Raw genomic sequence first — 22,945 nt, 5'->3', positions numbered from 1 at the left:
AATATACATTGCGCGGTTTATATTTCTCGTTCTAATAAACAATGATATTAACACCGAATGATGTTACGCTTTATAGATTTATTATTTTTGCATTCTTGTACATATGTGGACTACACAAGATAAAAGGTTCAGCAATCCTTGGAATAATTCTTGTTAATTTCAGTTATTTTCATTTCACTGACAATTAATATGACTTTTATTATACACTGGAGAGCAAAATTAAAGAAACACTTAATATTCAAGCTGATATTTAAGCTGATATTTAAGCTGTTATGATCAGTAACAGGAAATGACAATCATTTTAGACTCATTTCACAACATAAAGTATCTACTTTCAGAATCGTTAGTTAGCTTTCCCTCCCAGAGGTTCCAGGAAATTTAAGGGGTGATTCTTGTAGCCGAAATAAGACGAAAATCAAGAATAATTAAAATGCGCTTTCGGCTTTGTTTTTTAGTTATTGGCAATTAAAAATTGGCCAAAATATCCCTGCAAGCGAGTAAACCTCCTTACGCGAACGGACGGAGTTCAGCGTAAGCAACGGGACGCACAGTGATCCTCAAACCCAACGACACATGGGTGATAGCTCATCTCGTACAAGTCGTAGAGAAGAAAACAATTATATTCAGAAACATAAACGACTCTGCGCGATGTTTTGCAAAAGAAATGGTAGATTGGACATTAAACCTACTTGCTCATGGAAATCCATAAGAGTATATAAAAAATCGCCCTATGAAGATTCAGAGTAGGGAAGATTAATATTTCTCCTAATCCTTTGTTTCCATAATTTCTAAATAAAAAAGCGTATTGTCAATGTTCATGAAAGGTTTACATACGCGCCGCGATTATCCCGGCCGCGAGTGTCAACGAAGAGTACAACAAATTACAATAGATGTTCGATATGTCCTCCGTTTTCTTGTAAACAGTGCCTGACTCTTCTCTTAAAATTTTGCCACAGTGTGCGAAAATCTCTCATCGTATTCTGTGCGATTTCCGCCACGGAGAAAATGCGGCGTTACAGTTCAATTACCGCAGACACGGGTGATGCATACACTAATCTCTTCATGTGACTTCGGAAATAAAGTCGAAGGGATTAAAATCTGGGAACTGAGCAGACCAAAGTACAGGTCCTCTTCGACCGATCCACATGTTTCCAAAAGATCTAGTCAAGTGCTCTTGCACTGCATTGGTATAATGTGGTGGTATACCATTCTCCATGAATCATCTCCTGATGTGTGTGAATTTTCACGTGCCAAAAAATATTCGCTAACATATATTCGTTATTCTACATTTATTAAATGTTGCCTCATTAGTAAATAATATTCTCTCGGCGAAATTAGAATTGCGTTGTCAACCATTTGTAAGAATCTTTTCTTTTGAGAAATTTCACTACTTTTAACTCCTGAACTTTCTGAAAGCTATACGAGTGTAGATCTTCCCACTTCATTACGGACCATACGGTGTTGTTGCTGACACATTCTTCAGCAGCAATAATCCTCGTATTTAGTCTGTGATTTTCTTGAATATGGCACAGTATTCTATTTCTCAGATCCGGATCGTCGTGTTGAATTCGTCCGCCATATTTCGCAGGTTTTAGTGTATCTGTATTCCACAATCGTTGGTTTATTTTGCAAAACATTTTTGCGCTGGGTATAGTCCTATTAGGATATTTTTCGCCGTATAAACGTTGCGCTTTTGTGCTATTGCTTACCGCGCAACCTTCTCCAAGCGGTACATTCTCCAAATGTACGCGACATTCTGTAATAAATGTGACGATATAAATAATAAACGACGTATAGTACTACTCTGTATATAACACTCATTACGCGCACTGTACACACAATACACCCAAGTAAAATTAGATTTCAATAATTTACATTTTACTATGTCGATTATAAGAGAAAACAGATGTTTTTGTTCCATCGCAGTTTTGATAAATCAAGTTGAAGTTAGAGATAGCCTGTAAAAAAGCTTATTCGATATTTAAATTAATGTTGCTTTGGAAAGAAAGTTGTATTTAAAGCATTTTTCAATTGCGAATTGTTTTTACTGTAAATTATTTATGTAAAATACAATAGAACTTCTCATATCCGAAATAATAGGGACACAAAAAAGTTCGGATGATGAAACTTTCCGATAACAGAACAATCATCTCCTTGATATTTAATTTCATTTTTTCAAATAGAAAATATGGATATTATCAGCTTATTTTAATATCTGAGGATCCCATATTTTTTTCTCCGCTAAACCATGTAAATTATCATCGTAAAATATAAAATAGGTCTTCGTCATTGTGATCTGTAACTTCTGCTAAATAATACCTACATTATGGATATTTATACAAATTCATACTTTATATAAATTCTCTGAAAGATGATCATCTTGACATCAATTTGATTACTGTGTTGTTAGTGAAACGACAAAATTTTTTGTTAAACAGTAAAGTATTTCGCGAGTCACTGTATATTTATTTCGTAAATTGCTCTTAAATATTCTTTAAATATTCCTTAAAAAATACCCATGTATTAAAGCTACACAATTAAAATGCTAAAATGATATATTAATTACATGTGTACACGTGTATTTAGATATACGTAAAATAGAGGTTTCTAATAGAAATATAACTGGTGCTTCTAATTATCAATTCGCCACTAATTTGTACACACTGATAAAATTCGCACACTATTTTTTAAATTGATCGAAGTGACCGAATGCTCATTAGCGGTTATATATAGATATCGATTCAATCATATAAGCGAAAACATATCCACCAAAGAGAAAGCGTAAACTAAAGAAAGAAAATGATCGTTGTATGATTGTACGTTTCCGTTACTTCGATGTGTCATTGACAAAAACCATATTATTCGAATTCTTGAAGCCACCAATTTCAGAAATAGCTTACTCTCCTCTATCTGAAGTTATATATTGGAAAAGACTGCTACTGACACGAATCCCTGATTGGAAATTGGAATTGAGCCTCTTGTAGTAGAAGGCTTCTCTGCAATCCTGATAAGACCGGGAAGAAGTAATTTCTCATGAAAAAATTTATTAGATACGTAGAATAAAGTTTTTGCATATGCTTTATTTTTGAGATAAATGGCTTTGGAAACTTTCGATTTGACGCATTTCTATCTGCAGAATTTTATTAAATCAGGAGTGTATTTTAGAAATGACATCATTTCAAGAATGAAAATGGAGAATTAGAAAATGTAAATTAATACATAACGACACCTATATGATAATTTAGATCAAAAAGAACAACTGTGAATGCAATATCATGGTTCACGTTTTTAACAATTTCTACTTTAATAAAATTAGTATTAGGTTGTCTCAAAAATTCCTTTCGTTTTATAAGGAGGTAGTAGATGCACAACATTTTTTTGTTTTATATTATTTTATTGAATTATGTTTGATCCATTTTATTCTTATACTACAAACTGGATCATACATAAATCCATAAAATAATATAAAATAAAAAATGTTGTGTATCTATTATTTCATTTATGAAACGAAAGAAACTTCTGGGACAACTTAATATTAAAAGGTAATGATCTTATACTTTTACTTATGAAATCATTCGAATCAAATTTAATACGACAGACTAATAGTACAGATCAACAGAAAGTATGACAGTAACGATGACGAAAGAAAAAAGAAATAATCGGTCATGTTTATGAATATAAACACAAAATCAAAACAGAGGTCCGTCAAGTAGAAACTTACAAGTAATATAGTGACTCGTAAAAGCATTTGTAAACTTTCCATAAAATTTATATGTGTACATTATTGTATGTGTATTACACATATAAAGTATGTCATATAAAACATTTTGCAACTTCATCAGCGCTATAATGAGATGCAAATGCAATAATTGTATCTACTGACAAAATTAAAACCCAATTTAAAAATATAAATAGAAATTGCAAGATATTTATTGCAAACTTACATTTATAGTTAGTAACAGATTAACATGCAGTATGAATAGTAATCTTAACCATATAATAAGCGTTAAAAATAGTCACACAAATCGTGAATACCTAGAATTATTAAATGCCTGTTTAAATATTCTTATATAATATATATCATAATCTATATAATGTGTGATCTCTTTTCTATAATCTGTACAAAATATATAGTTGTGCTAAATATTTTGTAATTTCTGCAGGTATATAGTGGCTCATGGAAGTATTCGAATTCTCGTAGAAATATTTTATGCATATATCGGATTAAAGTTATGATTAAGGGTAGAAGCGTGTAATGAATCTTCACTGGAATTGGCCATCGTTGTTATACAATCGAGGTAATGTTCATTAGCACAAGTGTAAGCATTACAGAATCGACAAGTAACCGCGGTGATTAGACGCTAATGACAATGGTTTTAGGTTCGATAATGAATCCGCGGTCAACGGGATATCGAATATACTTTCTTCCAAAGTCTAAGTCGGAATCGTGGTTAAAAACGTAAAGTATCCGCTGGTGAGATCGCACGAGAATGTGTGTTTCCGTCACGGTGATACTGCAGAGGAAAACTATAATGGGGTGTGTCTCAGATCATCGGATTCGTCTAGGACAATCCTCGTTCAGAAAATGAAGGAAATGGACGTTGCTGTTAATTGGTTAATTTCTATGTTGTATTAAAGCAGATCTCCCGTATCTTCCCGTAGTAGGTGACAGATTTACAGACTGTTAGGATATTGACTGTTTGTCAATTTGAAAGACCTTAGTTACCTAAATCCTACGATTTATAGCGGGTCCTCAGGCTAGCTGAACATATACTGTGAATGATGCATCGACATCTGGTAATCATCTTGCCCGAAGAATAGGGTCTGTGTGTGGCGAGCCATGGAATAGGGACCATTGGAATGTTTACTGTCAAGTGTCTCTACAACTATTTCTTTTTAAGGAGAGCTATACAATTATTCTATACCTCTATTAGGTAAAACGTTTATCCCGTGACCGCGGCTACGTTCGGCGACTAGTTGTCACTTCGAGCCCAAGCTCATTATCTCAAGTCTCGGACAATTATGTTTGGGTTAATTTATAAACACTACAGTATTGGGAATTTTCCAAAGAATTTCAAAGGGGAGGCCTGGTATTCTTTCATCTGCGACATATATGTTAATTAGATGAGTTATCAAAAGCAGATGTAGTTAATGAATATATATTGACTAAGTTAAAGTAATGAACCCAGTGCAGAGATGTTCTGCTTACCATGTGTTGTGCCAAATGCAATGGCCCTTGCGAGGTCTCTCACGGTCTGGCCGCCAAGACCAACACATTGTTACACTGACCCGTAACAAACCTAAGGAAATACCATAAACCGAATCTTTTTAGCTTCATTCCTATTCATATAAGTTTTTTTTTTTTATTTTATTTTGGTTATTTTACAATTTGTCCTAGCGGACATTTGGTAAAGTGTTATATCTTGTTGGCGAAGAAAAAAAAATATAAATAAAAAATAATATAGCATGTGGGCGGCTACCCCCAGCGGGTTGCCAGCTTCGTTTTTTTCTAAGTTATATCTTTTGTGAGGTCTATTGGGTGTTTCCTTTTTAGTCTTCTTGCGATGTTTGTTGTGTTGCACGTTTCAGCTGCCAGCTGGTTCGGGTGTGTTTCTATTCTTGTTCTGTATCTTGTTGCGAATCTGGTAATCTCCTCCTTGACCGTTGGTATTCCGAGGTCTTTCCTTATGTCCTCGTTTCTAACGTACCACGGGGCGTTTACCATTGTTCTAAGGATTTTGGCTTGGATTGTTTCTATTTTGTTTATGTGGCTCATTGCTGCTGTTCCCCATAGTGGAATTCCGTATGTCCAGATTGGCTTTATGATTATTTTGTATATTTTCAGTTTGTTTTCTGTGCTTAGTTTGGATTTTCGGCTTGTTAGCCAGTGCATTTGTCTCCTTGCTATCTGTATCTTGTCTATTATTGATTTGATGTGCTGTTTCCATGTGAAGTGTGTATCTATGTGAAGTCCAAGGTATTTGACTTGCCTTGTTTGTGTTATTTGCGTGCCGTTCAGGAAGATGTTTGGTGTTATCTGTTTTCTCAATGTGAATGTAATGTGGTTGCATTTGTTAGGGTTAGCTTTGATTTGTTTGTCCTGTAGCCACTTTTCTATTTTTGTGATGTGCTCTTGTAGTATTGTGGCTGCTGTTACAGGGTTAGTGTGCCTGACTAGCACGGCTGTGTCGTCCGCGAATGTCAGTATTTTGCTATTGGTAGTTGTTGGAATGTTGGCCGTGTATAATGTGTATAGTATGGGTCCTAGGACGCTTCCTTGTGGAACACCTGCTTTGATGTCTTTTGCTTCGGAGTGTGCGTCCTTGATTTTTACTGTGAAGGTTCTGTTGCTTATGTATGATTTTATTATTTGGTATATTTTTTCCGGGAATTGTTTCTTGATTGTTTGTATTAGGCTTTCGTGGTTTATTTTGTCGAAAGCTTTCTCTATGTCCATGAATAGGGCTGTACAATATTGTTTGTTTTCTATTGTGTGTATTATTTCGTTGACAAGCCTGTGCATTTGTTCTATGGTGGAGTGTTTATTTCTGAATCCAAATTGATGGTCTGGTATTAGTTTTTCCTTCTCTATTATTGGTTTTAGTCGGGCGTATATTACTTTTTCTAGTATTTTGGAGAGCACGGGGAGTAGTGATATTGGTCTGTAGGATGTTGCTTCATGTGGGTCTTTGCCTGGTTTGGGTAACATTATGATTTGTGCCTGTTTCCATAATGTAGGATAATATTGTATTCTTAGTATTGCATTGAATATTATTGTAATTAGCCGTATCGCTTTTGGAGGGAGGTTTTTCAATATTTTGCCATTGATTAGATTAATTCCTGGTGCTTTGTTGTTTTTTGTTTTTTCTATTATTTTTCTTATTTCTTGTGCTGTTGTTTTGGGTATGGTGTATTGCTTGTCGATTGCAGTGCTAGTGGCTATCGCGTCGTCGTCCGTATGGCTGTTGTGGTTGCTGTTATTGATGTTGTGTGGTGTAAATGTGTTGCATAGGTGGATGGAAAATTCTTCGGCTTGCTCTTCGTTGCTTCTTGCCCATGTGTTGTCTGCTTTTCTGATTGCTGGGGCTGGTTTTATCGCCTTCTTTATTTTTTTTTGTGGCTTTCCATAGTGAGTAGTTGTAGTTCTCGTGTGCAGATAGTGACTCTATGAACTTTGTGAATTCGTTGTTGTTGTGCTCTTTTATTTCGTTTTTTATTTCCATTGCGAGTTTGTTTAGGTGTTTTTTGTTTTCTTTTGTTCTATGTTTTTGCCATTTTGCTTTCCACGTCCTGTTTCGAGGGAGAGACCTCTCCGGGCACTCGGCACGTCTGCACTCTTCGGCAGTCAAAAGGGAACCGTGATATAAGTATTTTCGGCTTACGGATGGTTCTTATGTTTTTTGCACGCTCTTACCAATTACGGAGAAAGCGGGTGTCTAGCGAAATAGCAGGTTTTTCCCTAGAACAAGGATGCCCGTGAGCCACATCTGGTTTTCTTTCTCTTCATAGTTTTATTTATTAACCAATGGGCATCGCGGATCGTTACCCTCACTTTTCTACCGAAAAGTGTGAACGACGAATCCGCGTTATTAGCTCAAAAGGGCACACCCACACCGAGCTTTCCTCTTTGATGGTACGAGACGGGTTTGCGACAGTTCTTGTAATCTTTTTGTGGTAAAAACTTAACTGTGTTACCAATAAAGGCAGTCATTTTATTGAGTTAAGTAGTTATCATTTAAAATTACGCCACATTATCGCAGAGGAAAACTTTTGCTGGGTATTGGTCGCCTCACCACCGGTCGCTTGCGGGTGAAAATCCCGGGAAACATGGGAAAACCCATTTTTTAGCTGATGGAGCAATAAACATAAGGAACATTGTGACTCAAAGGTGTTTTATACCACTTAACGGCCTTAACGGTCAAATCGAAATGCTTAGTTTTACGACAGTTCCTTATGATTATTACGGTCCAACTAATTATATTGACGTAGCAAGTGGCCGCCTTGACCAAGGGATAGATTCCGAGCTACACAAAGAGTCACCGGACGAAACATACATATACATATCTTAACATATTGTGCCAGCACGAGTTGATGTCACAATGTACAAGGTTCTGTGACCAATTAATTGATTTCTGTATATCCGACAGTGTATGTAGTCGACATTTTGTAATGCTCTAATTGTCTCGAAAATTTTAGGTAGACTTAAATTTTAAATAGACTTAAATTTTTGCGCGAGGAGGGGAAGAAGCTGTTACGCGTGCCCAGATTGGACTATGTGGGACTCGGCCGATGGCATTGCTATACCCACTAAGAAACTCCTCTTCTGTGCAAGCGTCAATTGAGGGTTGGGTTTAACTACGTCCCTCATACCTGAGTCCCATTTCTTCTTCTTCTTCTTCCTCTTGTTCTTCTCCTCTCTTTGAATCTCTTCTGCGTCATTCTTAATAGCATGATTTTTCTGTACAAGGCCTGAAACCTTACCCAGTCGTCTTCCTTCTTCACCACTAGTTGTCTTCCATTAAATTTTCCATTGTTAGTGGTGTGCCGATGTAATTTTCTAGCTCCGTCCTCTCACGTATCCACCTTGGGTAGTGGAAAAGCGCATGTTCAGCGTCATCGCCTTCGCCATTGCAGTCCTACGTAGTGGTCTTTTTTATTAATCATTTTACGATAAACATTAAAAATCCCATTCCCTGTCAGGATCTGCATGGTGAAGTGATCAATATTCCTCCTATATCTTCTAAATAAACATACATCCGCTATTAGTTGCTTCGTTTAATTGTCTTCTTTGTAAAATCGCCACTCCTTCTTCCATTTCTCCACAATGCGCTCCTCCACTGCCATAATCTTCTCTTGATAGACCGAGGCGGCACCAACTCTTGAACGGGTGTTATAATGTTTTTGATGATCCTCCTTAACGCGATATTTTTCGGCCCGAAGATCAGCTGTGATATAAATGGGCATAATGCCCATATCACGCACAGTTCTGCATGGGACACCGTACGTTAGGCCGTTGAAACTCCTGTCAATATGGCCATTTGGGCCCTTGCTCCCGGTTTGGGAATGAGCACCACCCTCGCCTTCTTCCATTTTGCCGAAATCTTGCCTTCGGAGTTCACCGCGTTCAATAATCTCAGTACTTTCTCCGCTCTTTCTTCTATCAATACTCTTACCACCGTCCCTGGTATACCGTTTACACCGACCGCCTTCTTCGGATTAATCTTCTTGCCAGCGTACCGCAAGTCTTCCACCATAATCCTGCAGCCGTCGTCATCCACGTCAGCACCTCGCTCTCGGTAGGAAGTGCTCGTCAAGTATATCACGGACCCTATCCACGTGGAGACCTTCCGTTCTCGTTCTCCCAGCCATACTGGGCATAGTAACCATGTACTCTCTCCTCCTTAGAGTTCTTAATCATCTTCGCCAACTTCTTCTTGTTCTTCTTAAATTCTTCGCTCAATCGAGCCGCGTCGTTTGTGCCTCTTATCCAGGCTCTCTGCGCCTTTCTCCTGCTCTTCATCGTCATTCTTCTAAAGTTGCCGATTTCGTCATTCCACCAATAGTTGATACATCTGTAGCGGCACTCGGCACCAACTAGTGCCGGACAACGGCAGCGCAATGGTTGGTGCCTTAGGTTACGAATGTTCGGGACCCGGGTTCAAATCCCGGTGCCCGTAGTCTTATTTTTCTTTCCACGACATCTAAATGAGAAGAAAATGCAGCAGTATCCCAGCAACAGCGCTATCTACACCAGCAGTAATAGCTCTATCACCACAATAACCACAATAACCTCACTCTTTTCTCTGGATGTGAACGCTTATTTATAAATAATATTCAACTCTGATTCGGTTGTAAATAGCTTTTCATGTGTTTTCATGCCGTTTTCTGTTGCTGTTCTGTTCTTCTTCATCGCACACTGAACAGTCTCCTTCTATGTCTGCTATTTTTTTTTATAATTTATTTTTTATATTTTATAATAATTTTTGTTTATATTTTATTTTGAGAAGTCTTGACATTTTTAGGGTAAATATTTATCACAGAATAATATCACGTACGGAATACAAAATTATTGTCAAATTTGATATGCTTTAGTTTTTCTTTTATAACAACTTTATACAAAACGCTCCGAGATGCCTTCTGTCTGAGTTTTAGGGATAATAAGTTTAGATGTCGACTGATTGATTAACGAACTGAGATGTATTCTGGTCGAAAGGACGATAGCAAGTAAGAATATGGTCTATAACGCCGATATTTATACGAAAATATTGATGAGTATTGGCCGTTCTCCAACAACGGTTACTCGAGGGTGGTGTTGGGAAAAACCCGTTTTTTCCGTGTTTCCCCTAAGAAACTTCTCGACTTTTAAAATGTTTGTAACAATGGACTAAAAATATGTAAAAATGCTAAATTTTATGACGGTTCCTTAGGATTATTATGGACCTGACTTGATATGTCTTGACAACTGGTAGCCATCTTGATCGAGTCAGATCTTGAAAACTCAGAAATTTTGAAGCGATATAATAACGCTTAAATATGGTTAAATTTGTGTAGAACTTTGCGAGTGGTCAATTTGACCGGCGTAGGTTTAGTCTTAAATCTTTGACTTGTTTTGACGTTAGCCTTAATCAGAATAAAAAGTGATTTCTGATTTGAGTAATATATTTTTAAGTTATTTTCCCTTTGACATCTGTATTTGTTGAATCATATTGTATCATCATATTATCACATCACATTATATTATGGTTGTTCAAATCTCTCACTAATAAAAATGGTTTAGGGAGTTGTTTTATAAGCTTGATCAACTCAGCTTTTTCGAGTTGGTGACTATTGAGTATATAGACATTACAGATACACATCTCTCATTGATACAAAACTACTAAAATGGCAATTGCTTTAATATTAGTATTAAGCGATATTTCTGTGCAATTGATGTTTTGTTTCAAAACAGATTGCAGCTTCGTCACTTGCAATCGGAGAGTTCGTTCTATTTCGATGAACTACATTGAAACATTTAATGTTTATGAACTCATTTGCTTAGAAATTTGTTTCCTGGAGACATAATATACATGGCCGGTGATCTTGGTGTAACTTTTCTAAGAATTCAAAACATGCTTTAAGGCTATTCTACTGTAAAATTTTGCTTAGCATTAAGATTATTTAGAATAGTGTTGTATTTATGTTTACTCTACACATTCCTCTTCTGAGCAGCAGAGCCTGTCGGAAAATAAACATTAGTAAATATAATTAGTTTTTGATAATTCTCATGGATCCATTTTTGATAATACGATCTGTGAGACAGGGATAAAGCTCTATCATGAAAATTGTTAGAAATTTTACGTCGTCTGTATACTCTGTGGCAATCTCCTTTTAATGCTGGAAGATCCAAATGATTTTTCAAGAAAGCTTTTTAATTGGTAGAAGTTTAACAGTTTACCTGGTTCTTCTAGTTTATGTTTAACTAATTGTAGCATATCTTCCATACTTCCAATTATTTCTTCTGATGCGTCTATGTTACCAATGTTTGGTATGGATGAGACTGTTTCGGTAACTTACAAATTTGTGGAAGAATTTATTGAAGTAATTTATTGGTAATCGTTTGTGGTATGTCTAGAGACATGGACTGATTTTCGTTAACTTTGTAATATTTTGCCAGATGCTGTTCTTGTTTATATATAAAAGCGTTTTAATGTATTTGTGGAGGGATAGATCCAATACGTAGTTTGGTTGTATTCAATCTTGACGATGTCCGGAGGTTTATGTATGACATATGGGTGAATAAAAATTTGGCGACAGAAGCTGATCTTAAAAATGAGACCGCTAATGTTTAGTTTGTAAAAAATGCCTCGAATTATTAAGTGGAGTGTTGTTGGGTAAACATTTGACAATTTTATACGATGAGATTTGAGATTGATAAACGATCTTAAGGATAGGTTAACGTCGTTGGCTCGGACGTGTTTATTTTTGTTAGTGAGATCGTCTGCAAACTTGCTCACTAGGAAAATATATCCTGCCGCTAGATACTCGCGAAATAAATTTTATATTAGCTGGTTTAGGAATTCTGTCTAATGTATGAGCGTATTCTTTTAATTGAATCCCATTTTTGGGTTCAACTATTAGAGTCTGATTTTGAGGGGAAACAGTCGCTTTGCACTATATTAGTTCAACTTCGTCATCGGTGTGCGTTGCAATCATTACTGTCAGTTTGTGGTACACGGTTTCCATATTCAGAGACCATTCCGGTGAATATATTGCACCGAAGTGTGAAGACTTATGTTAAAAAATTGTAGATTGTTGTAATTCACTAATATCCACTATATATGTATTCACTCAGGATTTACAATTGTATAAGTTCTCATTAATAAAACGAATTCAGTTCAGTGGAGTGTACGATACCATCACGGTCTTCGAGCAACCCCGGGAGGAACTGTTTGTCCATTGAGCGACGAATGTTTCGGCCGATACGAACGCGTTAAAAATATAATACGCGATACGTTCGAATAAGTTTCTATCGCCGTCACTTCTTGCAGATGTTAGTATAAGCTTTTAATATAGATTTTGTAATGCTTAAACAATACACGATATAATATTAAATATTTGTGACTGCTATGCGGTGGCTATTATTCCATAACAGTTATATTCGCTTTAAGACGATATCGGAATACAGGAATCACGAATAGAAGAGATGTTTCGCTTTAATATCACGGAAGTATGTCCTCGCGATCACATATGGATTCGTCCTCTTGCTTCTAGCATGGAAAACTTACGAACGAATAGTGTCGAACAGGATTCCCACCGCCATTGTCACTGGCTATAGCAATATGATTTTATCTAATCTTTGTGATTGTATTGAGAGTGATAGTGGGAGTAGGGGTAACCTCTCCTCACTTAAGGAATCCATCCTCCGAAAATCGATAAGCGCGCATCTCTAAGATTCGTGGACGCATCATCTATGCCTTTTTGTTCCTTTAGCTGATGATTAGATGAAGCCACTGGGTATCAAACTAGAGAGAGAGCGATTACTTCCTCACTATATTTATAAGCGGTTACTATTTATGTAACTGGTACAGCTATAATATAATATAAAAAGCACTATTATCAAATTATTATACATTGAATGTTAATTCCCTATTACAAACTATTTATAAGCAAACACGCTGTCACAAAACATACAATTACCCGTATCGTCCTAATTTCGGTAACATGCCTTAACGAATAACGTACAAATATTGTGGTCCATATAGCGAATTTCAGTTCACTATACGAGTTAGATCGGCTACAAGAGAATTTAAAAAGAGATAATATCGAAACTAATTCATGTAGGTATCGTGCACTTATTTTATTCTCGTTTCACGAACGCTAGTTCACTATAATAAATATTTTTAAATATTTTTAATATTTTTAAAATGTTAAAGAAAATCATCGAGTTCGCTGAAGTTGGTAACCGTGCCTGCAATTGTATGTTTGTATATGTGTGAGAGGGGAACAATAGCTAAGCAACTGCGTGTCCAACAATGATCGCGTGTCTACAGGTTTGATGGGCACTTTCATTTCCTCTCTGGTATAACATTGTATTCATTAGATTTCAAATAATATAAAGCATTATTTGTTCGTTCATATGCTGGATATCAATAATTCTGTAGTTTGACACTTTATTATTGATTTTTGCCTTTTTTTTTTTAACTTTTCTTCACATTCAATTTCTTATTAGCGAACTTGCATAAAGGTAGCCTCGTTGTGAATTTTCACCAGTTAACTGCGAAATTTGGTTTTAGAAATCTCTCATGGATTAGGTCGTGGAATACATAAATAAATACAAGCGACGATAAGTATACACGTCAAATGCACCGAAATAATGTTTTTGTTTGTCATGTATAATCGTCCAGTTATAATCGTTAAATCGTTAAATCGCAGTTAACTGGTTAATGGAATCTGCTGACGCGTATAAACAATGGGAAATATTAAAAATGTGATCGAATCTATTGTAAATATCTGTCCAATCAATATCGGCTTGGTTTTGTTAGTAATATAAAATATTGTAGAATATGGAAAAATCAAATATACATTACCATTGTACCATACGTTACCATACGTTTATTACAATGGTAATAAATGAAAACAACCTTCTCATACGAACAGATAGTGGTAGTATAATGATACACTTAACAAGAATTTCCTTTATATTTAGATAGTTGTGAAGCATTTTTGTTTCTCTACTTCCTATTTCTATTTCTCAAAAACATTTAAATACTCAATGCGTGTATTTCTTTTTCGAGATATTTTTACATATATAACGGGTGAAAAAGTGACATTATTTTTTGTCTTCAAAGATTTTAAGGTAATTATTGAGATAGGGTGACCTCATTCATTTCAATAAGCTTAGAATATATTATCAAGATCAATATTCTTAACTACTTTTTCCTATGCATATGCATATAACGGCCGTTCTTCCTTAGTTTCCAAGATAGAAACTTTAATTAAATTTTACGCTATGATTACACTTCATTGTGAAGTAGACGGCCACATTTTCATATAGCCCAACCTAAACATAACTCATTAGTGAAAGTGATAACCATTCTTAATATTGTATAAATAAAAAAGGAAAATTAATGGGTTATACATTAGGCCAGAGTAGTATTAGAGACACCATTAGGTGGGCGACAACGTTTGCGTGAAATAATTTTCAATGAATCAATTGATATCTATATGGAATGTCATACTTTAGTCTGATCTTCAATCGCTCAAAAAATGTAACAAATATAACTACCTTCAATGAAAAATTCTTTACAGAATATAATTTTATTAAATAGATCGTTAAGGAATACAGATATTATTGAACATATTTATTATATGTACATAACTGGCATAAATTTTCAAAATATGTTATTTAAATTTTCATTATTAAAATTTCAGATTTCAAATTTTACAAAAAATGACATTTACCTTTTTCTTCGTAATTTCGATCAATTGATTGGAGAGTATTCAACAATGGGACATCGTTGCAAAATAAAATATGAAAAAGATGGAACAGATACGAACAATTTATCTCAAGCAAATAACCAACGCAAGAGAGTTTCAGTGCAAGAGAAAATAACCTGTTGTTATTTGTTGTTATAAAGAGCACTATGGAAGGATAAGTACTCATTGTAAGTCAGCAATTCTATCTTGCCCTGAATCAAAACCCTAGAAGATTAAGAAAAAAGCACCCGTCGAACCTTATCAAATAAACAATCATACATAAAACATTAAGAGGCATTAATTAAACATGTAACATTAAATTAAGTGCTAATTCCACAATGGTGCGAAAAATCCTATGCTATAAAAATAAAATAGTTTCATGTATTTACTTATTATCTCATTTTAACAGATTGTAAATACAAAAGAAGAGAGAAGTTCATGGTTTTCTATACTAGTAAACACTAGAAGGATCATTTTTTAAATGTGAGCTTTGTTTTTTCCAAACAGTCAATGGTAATGGTGTATTCCTAGTGGGAAAATGTGAAACATGGGTATAGTCCGATTTTTTAAGCGTATGTATATATTTTGATAGTATATTTAGTATATTAGTATATAAGTATTATATATAATTATGCATATATAAGGATATTTTTAATATTATTTAAGCATATTTTTTTTCATGTGGTTTGCTTCAAAACAATAATTTATATACGGTATTTTTGTCTTAAGAAAGTTGTTCGATGACAGAACTTTTACGATTTTATGGGTATATCTTGTACAAAGACTGTTATGTATGTGTATGTCAGAGTTACTACGCCGTTTCCACTATTCATAAAGGACTTCTGACGTTCTCACGATATTTATTGACTTCTACAGCAATTTACACAGATCTACAAGTATTTATATGATTCTTACTGATTTTAATGATTTTGTCTGAGATCTTACGAGTTTATGTAAAATAAATCAAAGTCGTGATATTAAATGTATGATGCGGGTGTTGCTAGTTCATATTAATGTATCTCTTATACACGGAAAACAACTATCTGTCTTCTTCTTACTTTCCTTATTATCTAAAATAATAAAATATTTAGCAAACAAATTATTTGATAATAATTCATTTCTCAAATAAAATTTTTGAATTTATTAATACTTTACTTTCAAATAAATTTATTTGTTATTTTATTTTAAGTTATTAATCATCTTTTTATTTAATATCTTCAGTTCTAACAAAAAGTGCTGTTTGAAATTAGTGTTATCAAGATAATTGAAATAAATATTTTTCATGTAAATAAATTTCAAAAATTCTTCATAATAAAACTTATTAAAAATACAATTTTTGTGATATGTGATTTGTTAATAAGGATTTTCATATTGCTCTCATATGATAAATACAAAAATGTAACACGTTTGTCCCCTATGATCTATAAATAAAACATATATTACCTGGAGTTGATTTTGTTCAGTCGTAGTACAGCTTTGTCTATGTTCTTGTTGAAATTTCGGTTGATATGGCTCCAACATTCTAATCTTCCGCCAGCGATTGAAGAATAACGCAATTGCCGCAGCCCAAAGAAGGAGGACCAAAATGACAATCAAAGCCTCGTCAGCTCTGACTGTAACTGCATTTGGTTTCGGAATGCCTGTTGCAACATTATATTCTATTATTATACATTTATCGTTGGAACAAGCACAGATTAATATATTTTTCATATTTTTTCTATTTAAACGTAACGTATTCAAGTTTTAAATGGATTACGAAAATATTTGAACACTTACCGCAGGAAATCTTAAAAAATGTTTTACATGCATTGTTCGAAATTTTTTGAAATTTTGTTAACATCGTAATGAGACATGATTATCGTTATCACATAGCAGTAATAAAATTTGGAACCAATCCGAAAATGTATATAGAAGTTGCAAGACATTTATTGCAAACATATATTTACTTTTCACTAATATAATTAGTGAAAAAATAATATAATCTCGCTACATATTTTCACTTACGGTATAGTGAATAAGTGATTATTCGTATATTTTGATGATGTCCAAAATATTTCTTGTAACGTATATAGATACGATACATTTTTAAATCAGTTTTAAATACAAATATAATCACGATAGCAGTGTCTTGTTACAGTGCTAATGAGATCTCAAAATGCTTTATATAATACAATGCACGAGAAGTTTCTGAGGGTGTCTGAATATTTTCGTGAGCTACTGCAGGTATAAAGTTTCTACGAATATTCAAGTACTTTTCTGGGTAACAGTATACACCAGATCACGCGTCATTATAACATTTAACATTGTCTAATGAAATCTTTTTCCATAAACTTTAACGTTTATTAATTATTAATGGATTAAGGAAGTCCTACAAATTTTGAACCTCACTCGTAAAGTAATTCTGAAACACATGAACAACAAACAGAATGGAAGATCTTATAATACAAATGTCAAAATCATTTAAAATAGTGATGAAAGAAATACGTTGGCTTACGAAAGTATTCGAACATCCTCTAAAACAGAATAGCTTTTTAAAAATTGAACGTAAATTTTTGTAAAAAGTTAGAAGGATTAATTTACTAAGTAAGATATAAAAAATTGTAATTAGTTGGAATCACGAAGAGAATAGTAATAGGAAAATTTAAACAATAGTTTCGTGCATTTATATTAGTTGCGTACATGCTAGAAATTTTATCGAGTATATTATCATGAATAGATTGCGGATCTTTATGCAAATACATGTTTTTATAGGAAGTAAGTATAGTTATGAAACTTGGTTAGAAATTTGTTTTGTCATTAGAAGATTGTAAAAATATAGTATTTATTCTGTTTTTTTTTTTTATATCACATATGTTATCCATAAATGAATATTTCTTACACAAATGCATAATTTTTCATATATACATATTTAGTTGATGATTTATATGATATAATATAATATATCAATAATAATTTATTATTATTTGTGTAATTATCTATTTGTAATAGATAGAGCAGCGTCGCTTGCACTTCCTCTGTCACTTCAATTACCTTCTTTTTTTTTTTTTAGGTAGTGTTGGACTATACCGACTAAAACCCCACGGTGGACCATCCGACGCTCAGCTGGGATGCCCCGGGACCTCTTTCGAATTACTGCCGGAACACTCCTGCGTCTTCTCCTGTTTGAGAGTGTCGTTCCTTGGCTAGTTCGGGCATTGGGAGGGACCATTCCTCTCAACGATATCCTCTGGGCCGTCGTGCAAGTCTGAGGAGGTCCAGATCCTCCTCGGCGTGTCGACCTCTATGACCAACTAGGACGGCGTACAGTCGTCCTTCGGTGCGGAATCGTGCAAGGGTAGGATGTTCTCATCCCCTCCCGCTCTGTTCTTCCCCCTTCAGCATCGCTTTCACAACTGACGAGGTGTCTATCTTTCACCGATCGTTAGCCGTAGAATAAAACGTGGGGCCTCCCACGCCGGACAAAATTATAACGTATGTTGGGCCGTGTCCTCGCCCTCACCGCAGTGATGACAGGTGCCCGTTACATCTCTTCTGATTTTCTTCGGGTATTCCCCGAATACTCCATGTCCTGCGAGCACCTGCGTCATCCGGAAGGACAGTGAGAGCCCTCCCCAGTCTCTCCAAGCCTCCCAGTTTAGCAAAACCCTTCTAACGGCTCGGTGGCCCAGGATCTGGTCTTCGGTGAGTAGGTCGGAGAGCCACCGCTCCCACACCTCTCGTCTAACTTCCCCCCGAACGTCTCAGGCCGCCTGTTCAGCGGAAGCAAAGTCTCCGCCTGAGCTTCGTGTCTTCTGGTCTTCGTACACTCGTCGGAGCTCCTAGGCCTGGAGCTCGAATGGAGGAGACGCCGCCAGGACAGTCGCCGACGCATATGATATCGTTCGATATCTCGTTATGATCCTGATGGCGATCATCCTATGAAGCCTCCTCAGTAAGAGTAGACTACGTCGACTTTTCATCAGATCCTCTGTCCATACGGGAGCCCCGTACAAGACCAGAGAACGGACGACTCCCTTATACAGTCGGCATACTTCGATTTCTGTTCCACCGATATTCGGCAGCAGGCTACATAAAGCGTTGGCTATCGTCGTCACTTTGGAAACCAGGAGCTTGAAGTGTCCATTGACTATCGATAATGGGACCCAAGTATTTCATGTGAAGTCCTGCCTCAACCTCCTCTCCGCTTATGTCCAAACACTGGCCCGGCGGAGGAGTCCCCCTATGTCGGTAGTCATAAAACCATATGGTCTCCGACTTGTGTCGTTTCCATGTCATTCTTCTGTCTAGAATCATGCCCAGATATCTGACTGAATTTTTGTTTGGTATTGGAATGTTATTTATGGCCACCTGTGGGCAGGATTGTTTTCGCAGTGTGAAAGTTATATGGCTGGATTTATTTTCATCTATTTTGTAGCGCTATTTGTGGAACCATTCTTCCATAGAGTCGAAACCTCGCTGGAGAGTTGAGGAGGCAATTATCAAGTCTGAGTGGGATGCTAATAAAGCTGTGTCATCAGCAAATGTCGCTGTTGTTATCTCTGTTAAGGTTGGTAAGTCGGCAGTATAGATGGTGAACAGCAGAGGTCCGAGGACACTGCCTTGGGGTATGCCAGCTTCTATTGGGAATGTTGCGGTTATAGCGTCTAAGTATTTAATCATGAACAGCGTACTGGTTAGATATGATTTTAGGATAGAATAGTAGGTGTGTGCCACACTTTGTCGAACGCCTGCTGAATGTCCAGGAATACCGCTGAGCAGTATTTTTTCTTTTCTAAATCTTAGCTGATTTTATGAGTTAGATGATGAATTTGCTCTATCGTAGAATGTTGCTTCCGAAAGCCGAATTGGTGATCCAACATTGTTTTCAAATCCTGTAAGAGTGGAAGGAGTCATTTCGTTAGCATCTTCTCATATAGTTTGGACAAAGTGGGTAGAAGACTAATTGGGCAATATGAGCTAGTTTCGTGTATTGATTTTCCAGGTTTAGGGATAAGAGTAATTAATGATATTTTCTAAGACTTAGGATAGTATCTAAGGCGAAGAATTGCATTAAAAATAGAGGTAATGGGAGCAATCCCTTTTTTGGAAAGCTCCTTGATAGCTTTGTTACTTATCTGATCATGTCCCGATGCTTTAATTCGTATTAATTCTATAATTTTCAGAGATGAGAAAGGTTCAATAGGAGGAGACATCTGGAAGGGAGAGTGCAAGTATTCCGTTATTTCGGCGGCTATAGTCGAAATAGATTGAAAAGGTCTATAAAAAAAGGCGACTGTATAGAAATGGACAGTTTTGTTACAAAGTTCGTCAGTCACAACTCATCCAGCATAAAGTATAGAACAATTCTCAATTTAACTTTACGAAAATAACTGACATACAGTTAATTCAACACACAAGATATTGTCAACATCTGCTCACACGAACAGGAAACGCTAAGGATGCATTTAAATTTAAAGAATTTGTGACCAAACTTGATCTAAAATAAAAACACTAGTAATATTTTGTTTTAAGGGTATTAGTCTCTCATCCAAAAATAATACTAAGTTGCATTGTTATAAAAATTACAATTATTTGTATATGCATTTAAATCTAATAATTTGTATTTATTACATTCATATTTATACTGTCTGCGTAAATCTGCGGCGTTTCTTATATAGCTTTTTCATTAGCAATTTTGATTTTTATAAACTTTTGTAAATTTTGATGTTGATTAAAAGAAAGAAAACCAAGATACATGGAACAAAAAAGATTATAGAAGAAAAGTTTAAACAAGGAGATAACTATGTGATTATCGGGGATATAATTAGAAATAGTAGCAGTATTTTCGAGACAACACATATGTTAACTCTTTAAGTATTTTACTTAATTTTGAAAGTTTGCTTAACTTGCATGCTTAATTACTTTTAATCTATGACACGTGTACATGACAAAATCGCCACTTGTTGTAAGATTGAAATATACTATAAAAAATAATAAATTTTTTTAGTTATCTCTTTTTGAAGAATGTATATCTTTATTGTTTAAAGATTTATTAATATCATGCACAGGATTTTAAATCTGACTAATTTGTAAACGAAACAAATAATCAGTATTTGAAACTAAATATATTTTGTACCGAATAATCAATATTTAAAACTAAAAATGTTTTTATATTAAGTAATCAAGTATTTGGAAAAGAAAAAGTATAAATTAAAAATTTAATTTGTTTTTAGAGAAGAAAATGATATTTTTTAAAAGAAGGAAGTACACGTAGTGCCATGTAGGTCGTTTGTAGGGCGTTTTGTTCATTCGTTCAGTTCATTTATTATTCTAGAATGTGTTAGAATTATGAATATGTTTATTAGTTCACCTAAATATTACTTTAAGCAACAAAACCAAATTTTTTCTTTTTGACGAGTATGTCCACTATGAAACAAAAAATTGCCATCTTCGTTAATTATTTTTATAATAAATAAAGATCAAAGTACGTGGAAAATATATCTTTTTATTTCTGAATATGTGCACATCGGTTAAAAATTTTATTTTACATTTTTCAATAAAAATTTGTATTAAAAAATTTTTATATTTTTCACAAATATTCTTCATTAAATCTAATCTAATGTTATAATTCAGTTTTTGGAGGATAAAATTTGTTTCTAATGTAACATTAATTTTGAGAGTCAATGGATAGTACCCGACATCATTTGTTAATTCGTATATCGAAAAGTGAAATGAGAACGTAATAATCACGATACTATCAATAATTTTATTTCAATAGTAATTGTTCTACCGAAGTACAAAATAAAAAGTTCTGTAACATTAAGTTGCTGGATTAATCTTAGTTGCTAAATAAGCATGTGTCATACTATTTTACCTAAAGTACTTAAATATACAACAAAGTCTGTTCCACTGTCCCAAGGTCTGTCTTCCTAACGATGCCAACCAATAAACACCGTGTTGATCTAACATCGAAAGCTATGCGCAGTCACTACGAAGCTGTTTCACCCGAAAGCTGCTTCACGTGAATTGTTTCATACTCTAACATAGAGTGTAGCTTACGCAACATAAGTAAGCGAGGTAAGGTGAACCGCGCTTAAATTCACCGAATTTTGGAAAATAGAAAGACAAGGTGAAAATGACGGCGGTGGATCAAAGAATATTATAAGAAGCAACTCCAATATAAAAATAAGTTAAATATGGCGTTTAAATCCGACTTTTACGATGATCCCCGAAAATTAGGAGTTCTCCTAATTATAAAACAAACTTAAACGATATATGGCAAAGTATATGTAAAAATATGAAATTCAGAAATAGTACTGAAGTCACATTTCTATCATAAATACTGCTTAAACTATCTGTTTCTAACGTCTTCGCGTCGTTTCATGCCAAATCGATCACTTCTTTTCATTTTTGTTCAAAATGGAATATGATGCGATTTACGTGAAATTAGGAAGATGGATGGAGTTAAATCATCGTTTCTAGAAACATGAGTCTTTGAATTTTGTGATTTTTATCAATTTGATAAAACTGGATTGCACATTTGAATTTTTATCTCGAAAAATATTTATCGTACTGAATAAACTATTTTTTGTTTTAAGTGAGTAAAATCAGTTTACTCGAATAAATTCTTATTGCGTTGAAAAATGCTTTTTAAAATATTAACAATTATAAATAAATTTTTATTTTACAAATTGCATCACAAGATCACACATCTCTTATCTCTAATTTCACGTGAACTGCACTATATCATTTTTTGAACAAAATTCGAGAATGAGAAGAAAAAATGATCAATCTGGTTGGGAATGACTTCTTCGACCGAGCCGTTCCAATGCTCGTCCAAATAAATCGAGCAAAGTATGCCCTACGTGATATGATTTACCTAGAGGTATGCCTCAGATTTCATGTGAGGAAAAAATGGAGAGCTTGAACTTTTGTGATCTACTCGTAAGAGTAATGTCCTAAAATATAAAATCCAAACAATGAAATATTTCCAGTCCATTTTTATAGCTTT

The 22,945-nt window shown here is 34.7% G+C and overlaps 1 protein-coding gene across 2 annotated transcripts in view; it reads right to left on the bottom strand.

Annotated features, from left to right (window-relative positions):
- LOC132911135 (uncharacterized) overlaps positions 1–22,945 on the bottom strand; it is a 55,598-nt gene that overhangs the window by 1,328 nt on the left and 31,325 nt on the right. Inside the window, exon 2 of one of the 2 annotated variants that reach the window (XM_060967535.1) lies at positions 16,399–16,595. The exons of the other annotated variant lie outside the window; for it this stretch is intronic. Within the exon in view, the coding sequence (XP_060823518.1) occupies positions 16,399–16,595 (197 nt within the window). The remainder of the gene's footprint in view (positions 1–16,398; positions 16,596–22,945) is intronic. 2 annotated transcript variants of the gene reach the window in all.

The sequence above is a fragment of the Bombus pascuorum genome, chromosome 10 (genome assembly GCF_905332965.1).
Source record: "Bombus pascuorum chromosome 10, iyBomPasc1.1, whole genome shotgun sequence".
NCBI classification, from domain to species: domain Eukaryota; kingdom Metazoa; phylum Arthropoda; class Insecta; order Hymenoptera; family Apidae; genus Bombus; species Bombus pascuorum.
This window is presented reverse-complemented; position numbering and strand designations above follow the sequence as displayed.